The 12,365-nt window shown below is 40.7% G+C and overlaps 2 protein-coding genes across 5 annotated transcripts in view; one reads left to right on the forward strand and one right to left on the reverse strand.

Moving 5' to 3' along the window:
• The window catches only part of fkbp3 (FKBP prolyl isomerase 3), a 33,347-nt gene extending 25,023 nt beyond the window's left edge, over window positions 1-8,324 (forward strand). For 3 of the 4 annotated variants that reach the window (XM_061812604.1, XM_061812605.1, XM_061812606.1), the window contains 7 exons: window positions 5,070-5,202; window positions 5,423-5,524; window positions 7,014-7,115; window positions 7,203-7,338; window positions 7,465-7,532; window positions 7,610-7,707; window positions 7,821-8,324. In XM_061812604.1, the coding sequence (XP_061668588.1) occupies window positions 5,070-5,202; window positions 5,423-5,524; window positions 7,014-7,115; window positions 7,203-7,338; window positions 7,465-7,532; window positions 7,610-7,707; window positions 7,821-7,875 (694 nt within the window). In that variant the 3' untranslated portion in view covers window positions 7,876-8,324. The remainder of the gene's footprint in view (window positions 1-5,069; window positions 5,203-5,422; window positions 5,525-7,013; window positions 7,116-7,202; window positions 7,339-7,464; window positions 7,533-7,609; window positions 7,708-7,820) is intronic. The other variant, XR_009793845.1, reaches the window with a different exon arrangement.
• A 117-nt stretch (window positions 8,325-8,441) lies between these two features.
• Window positions 8,442-12,102, reverse strand: faua (FAU ubiquitin like and ribosomal protein S30 fusion a). Its single transcript, XM_061812607.1, has 5 exons — window positions 12,028-12,102; window positions 11,229-11,310; window positions 10,992-11,136; window positions 10,464-10,519; window positions 8,442-8,630 (listed from the first exon to the last, which is right to left on the reverse strand). The coding sequence occupies exons 2-5, from the start codon at window positions 11,301-11,303 to the stop codon at window positions 8,505-8,507; spliced, it is 402 nt and encodes a 133-aa protein (XP_061668591.1). The 5' UTR covers window positions 11,304-11,310; window positions 12,028-12,102; the 3' UTR covers window positions 8,442-8,504.
• Window positions 12,103-12,365: the final 263 nt, after the last annotated feature.

The raw sequence follows: 12,365 nt of genomic DNA on the forward strand, positions 1-12,365 counted from the left end.
GGGTTACTCCTCATAATATTATCACTGTTGTTTCCCTTTTGTTACCAATCTGAATATTTTTATTGTCACTTTAGTTATGAATGTGGTCAAAAGTGGTTCCTCTTTTTGTTTCCACTTTTTTCATTCTCACTTCTGCTATCACACTTGTTACCATTTTATTTTTTGCCACTTTTGATGTGACTTGGTTTGCTCCTCATAATATAATCACTGTTGTATCCCTTTTGTTACCAATCTGAATATTTTTATTGTCCCTTTAGTTATGAATGTGGTCAAAAGTGGCTCCTCTTTTTGTTCCCACTTTTTTTCATTCTCACTTCTGCTCTCACATTTGTTACCTTTTAATTTTTTGCCACTTTTGATGAGTTGGGTTACTCCTCATAATATTATCACTGTTTTTTCCCTTTTGTTACCAATCTAAATGTTTTTATTGTCACTTTATGACTTTATGAATGTGGTCAAAAATTGTTCCTCTTTTTGTTGCCACTTGAGTTATCACAATTTTTTAATTACTTTTATTGTCACATTTCTTTTGTTCTCACTTTTATTATTATTATTTTTTACATGCTTTTGTGATTACATTTCATGGCACTTTTCCTCATCATTTTAGTTTTTGCCTGTCACTTTTGTGATCCTGTTTCACTTTTTGAAATCACTCTTGTTGTCATATTTTAGTCTTGTCCCTTTTTTGTCATATGTACTTTTGTTCAGAATTTTGCGGCAACTTTTTTTCCTCTTTTTTTTGGCCACTTCCTGCCTGAAAAGTGACAAGGCGGTGCTCACTGGAGACCCCTTGTGGCGGTTCTGAGCCAGTGACCGCTAACGTGCGCCTTTTGTCAAAGAGGAGGATTAGGTTCCGGTGCAGCAGGTGCAAAATCTCCAAATGCGGTTTGCGCTCTCTTCTTTTCTCAGTTAAGCCGCAGTGGCTTTGGAAGTTTTGAGCCCCCAGATCTGCGGTGTCATTGCGGTCCCACGCCCGCCTTGACGTGTTTAATCTTCCCGGCCGCATGCCGTCAAATTAGCTTCAAAGCGGGATCTGAGGCGTGGGGGGGGGGGGTAGCAAAGTTGTTCACCTTAAAAAGACAAAAATAAAAAAAAAAAGATCCCGAATCATCACAAAGCGCCCTCGTCGTGCCCCCTGAGTAACGTTATAACACTGTCGTTAACACATTTTAGCAATTAAGCTAACACATTTTGCCACTTTTTTTTTTTTTTTTACTTTTGATATAACATCACTTTTGTTATTAGCATGTTTTAGTTAACCCTTTTTGTACGGCCACTTTTGTGACCCTTTTGATCACTTTTGTCTTCCAACTCTCGTTCCCACTTTCGTGATCTCTTTTATCGTTCGAACGTATATTTTCTTGCCACTTTTGATAACAAGCACTCCTTTGCTATCATTTTATTTTATCATTTTATTTGTTGTCATTTTTCATCACACTTTTGCGATCCACTTTTGCTTTTGAAACAGCAGCCATCAAAACACTTCCATTATTTTTGTTACCACTTTTGCTATCAAAACACTGATCGCTTTGCGGTACTTTATTAAAAATCATTTTACTGTCACTTTTCTAATCCACTTTGATCAACAAAACACAAATGGTTTCTACCATCACCATTTTTTTCCCAATGACCAATTTTATCCGTTTTACTGTCACCGTTTTTTCATATTTGCTCACACTTTTTTCGCACGATTGTTGTTTTTGTTTTTTTTCTTCTTCTTCTGGGTACGGAGCAGACACTTACTGGGAAACGTTTCGGTCTCATAGTTCCCCTTCTTCTTCATAGAGGGAGCTAAAATATATTTTTATTAATTTTATTTTATTATATTATCAGTAATATGTTTTTTATTTGTATATTTATTTATTATTTTATTATTATCTTGTTTGCTTTTATTGTTTTTGTTATGACTTTTAGTACTTTATAATGCAAATACGGAGGTGTTTTTTTTTTTTTTTTTTCATATGTGAGCCCCGAAAGATTTCAAATGCAAATCGGCCCTTCCAGTCCAAGACCCGAGCGCGGTCTTGTCAAAACTTGGAATGCGGCGTTCGCTCTCAAGATTGGATTCCATTTGTAAGCCTCCATTTTTAAAAAGTGCTAACACACACGGGTGCGCGCGCACACACACACGAGGGTTTTTGTGTAATTGAAAATTGCTTTGGAATTCCATCTTCATCCCTCGGCTTCCATCAGCAGGACATGTAAAATATATCAGCCGAGCGGCTCGCTGATAAGAAAACATGTTTAGTCTGCTTAGTATTTATGAAACACCTCCACACGGCTTTTTTTTTCTTCCCCTTTCCTCCTCCTCGCAGGAATAATCTCTCCTGTTAGTGCACAGAATAATAAAAAGACAGGATGAGGACAGAGAAACGAGTGTCATGGCAGTCACGTCGCCGTCGGGGAGTTTGTTGGCTTTGTCACATTCGAAAAGGCTTCGGAAGCTCGTTTTTTTTGTTGTTGTTTTGAGCTTGATGGATGCGAAGAACACAAGAGGGGAAAAAAATTCTCGGAAAGGAGGCGGCGGTTTCTGCAAGGCTGCCCCGCGTGCGTGCGCTCTGACAACAATGCAGCAGTAGATGGCACAAACTGTTTTTGTTAACTAACTTCTTTCAGGAAGTGGCGTACAACTTTTGACGTCACTTAAACATTCCTTTACTCTTTCCTTCTTTCAATGCACACGTTTTAATTTGAAAAGGCTGTTTTGGCACAAAAAAAAAGTGTGGATCTTCTTTTAGACACGATCATCAAATTCTGCGGGGGTGCGGCCAATTTGTGCATTTTTTTTCCAACGGGCGCAAAGGGGGCACTCGAGCGGAAAAGGCAAGAGTGAGACCGGTGGAATATATGTGCCGAGGAAGTGACCTTTACCGGCCCTGTTAGCGCGGCGCTAGCGTTAGCGCTGTGCTAGCGTGTTACTGCTATGTTACTGGCGTGTCTCTGATATTTACCGATAAGTTTTATTTTAATCGGGCTTGTTAGCGTTAGGGCAGCACGGTGGATCAGCTGGTAAAGCGTTGGCCTCACAGTTCTGAGTTCGATCCCGGCCCCGCCTGTGTGGAGTTTGCATGTTCTCCCCTTGCCTGCGTGGGTTTTCTCCGGGCACTTCGGTTTCCTCCCACATCCCAAAAAAATGCAACATTAATTGGACACTCTAAAATTGCCCCTAGGTGTGATTGTGAGTGCGACTGTTTGTCTCTATGTGCCCTGCGATTGGCTGGCAACCAGTTCAACGTGGCGGGGTCCGCCCGTTGACAGCTGGGATAGGCTCGCGACCCTCATGAGGGTAAGCGGTGGAGAAAAGGGATGGATGGATGTTAGTCTTAGAACGGTGCTAACGCTAGTCCCGCGCGAGCATTAAACTCTTTCTTTGTAAATATCTTACGTTTCAATATGGGCACTTGCGGCTTTTACACAACTGCGGGGTATATATGTACCAAATGTACTCCGTGACGCTTGTAACCAGGTGCGCTCTGTTGGCCGGGAATTAACAGTACTACTAATACTACTACTTACTCATGGTGAAAACAATGCTAATGCTAATCGTGGCTCTCCACGTGATTCAGCGACGATTTTAAGGTTATACTGCACGCCTGAAAAGAGTACCACAGGTGCATTATTATAGTACAGAAAAGGTGCAGCATCAGGGATCAGGTCTGGGCCCCTTCCTGTTCACAGTTGGCGGAAGGTGTCTGGTGTTCTATGTGACAGAAGAGTCGCCGCTAGGATGAAGGGCAAAGTTTATAAAACAGTGGTAAGGCCGGATTAGAGACGGTGGCACTGAAGAAAACAACAGGAAGCAGAACTGGAGGTAGCAGAAATGAAGATGTTGAGGTTCAGGTAGGATAGGATTAGAAATTAACTCATTAGAGGGACAACCAAAGTTAGAGGTTTTGGAGACAAGGTTCGAGAGCGCAGACTTCGCTGGTTTGGACATGTCCAGAGGCGAGAGACCGATGCAGACATGGAAAAAGATGACTCGCTGCGGCGACCCTGAAAGCCAACAAAGCCGAAAGACAAAGAAAAAGCAGTAGATGCGGTCTGTGCGGTCTTGCATGGTGAAATGCAAAATGACTCACGTGATCTCGTTAACATGTACAGTGTACAGAACATGAAATTGTATTCAGGGTGTGAAATTTGGCCGTCAGCGATGCAATACAACACCCACACACGTGGTTGGCTCATTAGCGTATAAGCACAACCTCAACCTTTTTTAGTTTTTTTTTTTTTTTTAAGAAATGTGTCTATTTACATTTTTGTATGATTCACTTTTGTTGGGAATTTATGTACAGTATATTGAACGCTTTTTCCCCCTTCCGTGCAGCCTGTCAGTAGTGTGTGCATATTGCCCCTGTGTGGCTTTAATGTGTAACTGCATTAGCGGGTAACTGCGACTTCAACCGCATAGTGTGAAGGACAAACAGAAAATGAATTTATTTATATTACAATTTTGGATTGAATATTATTTTATATATTTTTTTAATTTTATAGAAAGGATTGATATAAGGTGTTTTTTTTCCATAAAATGTATTTTCTTGGGAAAAAAAAAATCTCAGAAATGTTGTCTGGAATCTATATGTGCCCTGCGACTGACTGGGGACTAGTTCAGGGTGTAGATTGCCTTTCGCCCAATGTTAGGTGGGATGGGCTGTAAGAACTTCCCTGACCCTTGTGAGGATTGACTGCTTGGAAAATTGATTAAATAAAGATAAATTATTGAACAGGAAAAAATACAACAGAAAATTTTCACAAAAAGAACTAACTCTTTAGAAAACAAAATTATTGAAGAAAATACAAACTTAAAATTCTATAATTTTTTTTTAATAAAAACGTATTTTTAAAAAGAGAAATTCTAGTCGGTTTACGGTTAGCCACTAGGTGGCAGTAATAGGTTTTCAGCCACCTTTATTTACTTCCTGGCGGCCGATTTGACACAATTAGAATGTTGTACTTATTTTTCTTTTTTGAATACATACACCGCACCAATATGAGCATTCATATAATAACAAAAGTAACATTTATAACTGTATTTTTTTTGTCTTATTTTCGTTTTTACATTCACGACCAAGGTCAGAGGCCGTCGGCGGTCCACTCAAAATGGCGGAGGAACCAGCGCGCGAGTGGAGCGACGAGCACCTCAAAAGTGACGATTTGCCCAAGAAAGACCTGATAAAGTTCATCCAGGATCACGCGGCGCATTCGGTACGTTGTCGACGCGTCATCGCCGAGCCGCTGTTGTCCTCTCGAAACGTGCATTTTGACGAAAACGCGCCTTTCGCGCGATGTAGCGTCTGTAGCACCACGAGGCGGAAATGAGTGTTTGCAAACAAAGTGGCTTCTTTACGTCACAAAACCGAGCCCTTCCTTGCTGTTCCTAAGGAGGACGCCCCCCCCCTTCTGTGGGTTTTTTTTTTTTTTTTAGTTCCTCACCGACCACAAATTGCTGGGAAACATCAAGAATGTGGCCAAGACTGCGAAGAAGGAGCAGCTCGTCGCCGCCTACAACGAGCTCTTCGCCAGCAAAGTGAGTGATGATGATGCCATTGCGAGTTAATTAAGTCACGCAAAACAATGCAAGTCATATTTAGAAAATGAATTACAAATACTAGGGAGCAAATTGGTTTGCTGCTCAAAAGGTGCAGGTGACGTAAAACGGATTCATTGTGCACGGGGGGGGGGGGGCAGGACACCCCAACCAGGGCTGTTCTCGAGCTAATCACAGTGCACGTGGGCAAACGTATTTGGAAAAATTTGAGTTTTCAATGAATGTCCACGAATATATGAAAATAGTTCACTGTTCTTAAAAATAAAATAAAAAAAAAAAAAGGACTGGATGGCTCATTGGCCACCAAAAGTGAAGTCGCCATCCGCCATCTTGAAACTCCCAAAACAACCGTGCCGACGAGTGCATAAATCGCCAGTTTTGTGGCACTGAGAAAATATTCCGCAGATAAGTTACAAAGATTTACTTTGACACTGTTAAAGTTTATTTTTGATGTGTTTTTTTTTTTAATTTTCTGATGGGCTTAATTCACTTGAACAAAGTTTTGTTTACAGTTGTTCACTCTGCTTCACTTTTATAGGCCGAGGTTTTTTTGCGCAAAAGCGATGTAAATATTTTCCTAAACTTCATCAGTGGCTAAGCAAGAAAACACATTTTCTGTGAAATTTTTTGATGAATTTCTTAATACAGAACTCTGTAAATTGAATTTGATTTTCAAATGCGAGGAAACAAGTTTAAATTTGTCTGAAATAGGACGTCGCAAAGACCACTAATGAACAATTGCGAGTCCTTATTTCCCGAAATATATCTGATTGAATTAAAATGTAATGTTTTTATGACAAAAAATGCTTTTTTTTTTTTTTGGCTATGTTATGATGATAGTGCTTCACAGCTTATTTTGGGAAAAGTTAACTGACGGAAATCTGGCCCTCTGTAACATGCGACGTTTCTTTGTAGTCATGGCGTTATCTTCCGTCTTTCCTTTGCACTTCTTAGGCTTTTTTTTTTTTATCTTACCAAGTCGAATTAAAAAATCTTTCATGTTATTAGAACTGTAAAGAATGTCAAGCTCACACGACGTATTTTTAATTCTACTCGCCAAACAAAAACCCCGCCACAATCCAACCTGTAAATCATGTCGTCCACACGTTTTCGGAGTGCCAAGATGGCGGCCAACTGGCTTCGACCAATCGACACCGCTAGATATGTATTTGCTGTCCAGTCTTTTTTTTTTTTTTTTAGATCAGTGGAATAATTGACATCCCTTAAAGCAATTACACATTTTGAATATGGTTTTGCCATGTAACAGCTGACCAAATGTTCAGATTCTTTTTAAAAAGTGACCAAAAAACTAATTAAATAGTAAAAAAAAAAAAAACACTAAAGCACCTTTTTTGTGAGAATAGGAAAAATGAGTGATGATTAAAAATGCATTACTACTACTTCTGAATCACAATGTAGGGATGATTTATTTTTTATTTTTTGCCATTTCTGTTGAAATCTTTTGCAGCGATTTAAAGGCACAGAGCCCGTGGAAGACGCGACAAAGCAGATGAAAGCCGTCAAACTGGACGAGAAGCCCAAAGAGGTCAAGGCGGAAGTTGTGGACGAGGTGAAGGCCGGGGGGGGGTTGTTATTTTTTTTTGGGGGGGGGGGGGGTCGATAACTCCAAATAATTGCACATGTTGCTCCCCGTCAGGGTCCGCCCAGGTTCACCAAATCGACGCTGAAAAAAGGCGACAAGACAAACTTCCCGAAGAAAGGAGACACGGTGAGCTGCTGGTACACCGGCACGCTGGAGGACGGGACCATCTTTGACACCAACATTCCTTCAGGTGCTTGGGGGGGGGGGGGTACACAAAATGGGCTTCGGTTGTATTAATAATATTTCAGGGTTCCGCTATTGGGCCAATTCATTTTGATGATGATGATGATGTAAACAATTTGACCGGTCCCTGCAGCGGCCAGAAAGAAAAAGCAAACCAAGCCGCTGAGCTTCAAGGTGGGCCTGGGCAGAGTCATCCGAGGGGTACGTCTTATCATTCCGGTCCTTTCCGCTCCGCTCCACGCGTGGCGTTAACGCCGCCGTCTGTCGCCTTCCCGCAGTGGGACGAGGGCCTGTTGACCATGAGCAAAGGCGAGACGGCCCGCCTGGAGATCGAGCCGGAGTGGGCGTACGGGAAGAAGGGCCTCCCGGACTCCAAGTATCTTTTTGATATGGACGTGGACTTTTAAGGTCCTGACTCGGTAGCTTACAATTGATCTTTTTTTTTCGGTTTGTTTTGCAGTCCATTTTCTCCTTAACTTTGCCTTCTAGAATTCCACCCAACGCCAAGCTGATCTTCGAGGTGGAGCTGGTGGCTGTGGACTAAACGGGCCAAAACTGGGAAGTTCACACCAAAAAATGTTGTGCACTTTTTTTTTTTTTTTTTTTTCCATTTTACTGTGTATTACAAAGTGCCCTGAAAAGGTATTTGCCTCCCTCCTGATATGTTTTTCTTTTTTTTTTTTTTTGCATGCCTATTACATAAATTTCAAATCCATCCATTTTTTTTTTCTGCATAAGGGTTAAGCAGGGATTTGAACCGGTGTCCTCAGAACTGTGAAGCCAACACACCAACGAGTTGTGCCACCATGGAGGCAGTTTTCACGGTGTCCAAGAACACCTTTCTGGTGCTCTCCGGCAAATACTTTTTCACCGCATTCAACGACAGGTGTCCCGAATACGTACGTTTTGTTTCTTTTGATGCTGTCAAAATGTCCTCCTTTTGGGGACAAAAAAAAATGTTTTTGGTTTGCATAAAATATCTTACAAACAAGACTGCTGTTTTTCGTCACATGATTTCACACACAAGGTTGAGCGTTAGCACATTAGCATTTGGATTCAAGCCGTTTTGTTTGCGGTCCAAACATAAAAAAAAGATGCTGCTAGTATGCGCCGAGTTGAACGTTTTATTGACAGGAAAACATTTCAACTCTGCGCGATCACCGCACGCACTCTTTAGGAGTTGGCGTTGGGTCCCTTCTTCTTGCCGAAGGTGGGCACCACGTTGACGAAGCGGCGGTTGTACTGGATGCGACGCTTGGCGCGGCCCGTCTTCTTCTTCTTCTTCTCCTGCTTGTCGACCTGGCAAACAAAACAAAAACATACGTTAAATTAGCAAAAAAAAAGACAAATGAAATACAAAACTTGTCATATGGAAGACATCCATACATTAGTCACTATTTTTGACCATAACAGCATGATTAAAGATATTGCTCTTTCCAAAGGAGTATAGAGATTTTAACATTTTTAATATTTAAATATCAATGTAATACATAATATTTTTACAATCACTATATTGAAGCATTTAGAAGAATACCTGGGGGATTTTAAACCAAATTCATGTACAATTTTTTTTTCTGTTCAAGAATGAATTATCTAAAAACGTGCTTTTCCATATTTTCAGATTTTTATGTAGGACAGTAAATTTAACAATTGACAGATATACCGAGCTGCCAACCTATAAAAATTCACTTCCCGAATAATGTCAATTTTTTTTAATTTCCACGTTTTGTCAACATTTCTGAGCAACGATCATAAATCATTGGCTTCAATATTTGTCATTTTAATGTTTATTACTTCAATCTCAAAATGGTGGCTACATTTGCAGCATGAATCAAAGTACCAATATGTGAGATTTCAACATTCCATCACAAAAAAAAATGCCTCACCGCAGATTAATTCACCTTTTTCAACCTCAGTAAAAAATAATGTAGAGCACATTAATCAATCTCAAAATTAAAACTCAGCACACTATTTTGCAAACAAATGAAATTTCTAATTGCATAGTTTATAACTGGAGAATACATTTGGTATTTATTTTTGTATAATGCACTCCTAGGACATGTATGAAGAAGTACACGTCAGAAGAAATGTAATTATGTCTTGCTTTTAATCCTACTATTTCCTATATCAATAACTGCTCCTGAAATAATGCAAATTTCTACATTGGGGGATTAATAAAGGTTATTTTACATGACAAATATTTATTAATAATAGACTTTTAACCTGCCCACATTCTTAAGTGTCAGAACTCATTTGGGGTTAAGATGCGGTGTTTTGTTTCTATTAATATTTACATCTGTAGATAAATATGGATTGGCCCGTTATTTTGTCAGCCAAATTTGATTTCTCTCTACCCCATTCGTTCTATGGAAGTAAATATGTGGCACCAGGATTTGAAATGCCACAGAAAAATGGATTTGAATTTGAAATGTAAAGTGATCATATTTTTAAAAGTTGCCACAATTCGCTGTCTTAAATTCACCGTCGGTGGCACCAGGCAGTGTTACCTCAGGTCAGAACCGAACAGCCAGCCAATCCAGTTCCGCTTTCTTCGTATTTGACGTCACGTGACTAAGAAAGCGGACCTGTGATTGGCCGGCTGTTCGGGTCTGACCTGAATTTTGACGGTCAATTTCAGACAGCGAATTGTTAACATTGAAAAGTTACACTGAAATACAACTATTGAAATTGTGATCACGTAATATTTCAAATTCAAATCCTGGTACCACATATTGACTTCAATATCATCCTCCCTCCGTAGCACTTTTTTAAGAAGCGTCGCTTAAACTACCATGGAAGTGATGATCAGCGACATTATAAAATAGCGTGCAGCTAGATGCTATTCAATATCGACGTAATAGACGGAGTAATTTTTTTTCCCCAAAATCAGAAAAATTTAAGATTATGGAACAAATTAGTAAGCTAAAATATCACTTTTTTGGTTAGTCATTCTTGGGTCTCTTGACTATAAAGCTACAGATGTTATAAATTGAAAAGCAGTTATGTGAACCTTTAATATCACAAATTGACTTTGAAATTTATGAAATTTAACGTTAAGAACACTGAAAAGTAAAAACAGCTTTGAATGTCGGAATACAATTAAGACCTGTTCATTTAGGAAACAGTCCTCACCTTGGGGGTCTGGCCCCTCACTTTTCCAGCACGAGCCAGAGAGCCGTGGACCTTACCTAGATGGGGAAGGAGGAAAAACTCACTTTAATACTGGATTGTTTAAAAAAATGTCAAGTCAGTGACCGGGAATAGCCACAACTCAAGAGGATTTACAGATGGGTTCATTCCATCCATCCATCCATCCATTTTCTTTGCCGCTTATGCTCATGAGGGTCATGGAGTGCTGGAGCCTATCCCAGCTGTCAACGGGCAGGAGGCGGGGTACACCCTGAACTGGTTGCCAACCAATCGCAGGGCACATAGAGACAGACGACAGGCGCACTCACAATCACACCTTGGGGCAATTTTGGAGTGTCCAATTAATGTTGCGTGTTTTTGGGATGTGGGAGGAAACCGGAGTGCCCGGAGTAAAAACCCACACAGGCACGGGGGGGAGAACACGCAAACTCCACACAGGCGGGTCCGGGATCGAACCCGCGACCTCAGAACTCTGAAAGGAAGGCACTGTAAGAATAATTCAACACTGACCTCCCAGAAGCCTGCCGACTACCTCCAAGGTGGCGTGCTCGGAGATGCCGCACGATGCCAGGGAAGCATCGTCCTCCAGCGGGCAACCCGCAAGCAGCAGCACCTGATCCTCCACAAGGAGACCCTCCAGAGACTGGACATGAGCCTGAAGGGTGGAAAAGACAAAAAAAAAAAATGCTCCAAGATCTGACTGTCTGCCTTATTAAAATAAATATTTTTATAATTTACTTCCATTACCTTAATTTGGCCCACAGTCTCTTGTCCGGTCACCTCAAGGGTGTGAGTGTTCTGGGCACGCAGGAAAAGCTGCATGTTGATGCTAACAAAGAATAAACCATTTAAACAAACAATCCACAAATTTTGTCCAATAAATAATATGACTTGCATCATAGCTAAAACTAAGTAAAAAGATAGAAAATATACAAAATCACGACGAACAAGTTGAATAAATGTTAGGAGGCTCAACTACCTTCACGGGTGTGAACGTATAAAGTGAAAGTAATTTGGAAGCAAAACACGCTGTTGGTGTTATGTATATAATTCCCAAAATATTTAAAATAATTCGTAACAAACTGGAAAAATATGTTCTTTTTCGCAAAGAAAACTACTGCGTAACAAGGAGGAAAAACGCTACTTCGGTAACACTAGCCATGGAGTCACTTAACCCAGTGACATATTTCGTTGCCAAATCTTACTGGGGTTGTTTTATTTTATTGTATTTTTTTTTGGGGGGGAATAAACTTCCGCCTTGTTTAAATAACGACAAAACATAGAAAATTAACATTTTTTGGGGGGGACAGGGAGCGAGAGAAGTCGTAGAGTTGTCGCCGTGAAGCTAATGCTAAGCTAACGCTCCCTGTGACATGCGGTACATGGGAGAAGAAAAAGAGCAGCCTAAACACAAATTATCATCAGTGTGTTCGAGTAAACGTTTAACGAACATGTTCAAGTGTGTTTTAGAAGCATTTATGACACGCGATAACGACCGCCGATGGACTAAAATGCACTTTTGTCACTCGGTTTGTACAGGCCTTACCTCGTTTTGATGCTAGTCTTTAGACACGCAGCTTAGAAAAGGATGGTACACGTGACCACACTGCGCATGTGCTGCTTTACGTGCTTTTACGTCAGGCGCGAGCACGCGTGAGGCAGAGGTGGCAACGCCTATGCGTCGCTGCCATATTGGATGTGGCAAACTAAAACCCTGACTTCAGGGCTCACCAACAGTATTTTAAAATTTTCAGTCAGGTCAGATTCAAAATTTAAACCACACTTTTTGAAACATGCCTCATGGGAAACAATTCACACGCATGTTTGTACGAGGCCTACCCAATTCTTGGCACGTCATGAAGTCTACCTCACTTCGACATCTGG

This window comes from Syngnathoides biaculeatus, chromosome 23 (assembly GCF_019802595.1).
Source record: "Syngnathoides biaculeatus isolate LvHL_M chromosome 23, ASM1980259v1, whole genome shotgun sequence".
Taxonomy (NCBI): domain Eukaryota; kingdom Metazoa; phylum Chordata; class Actinopteri; order Syngnathiformes; family Syngnathidae; genus Syngnathoides; species Syngnathoides biaculeatus.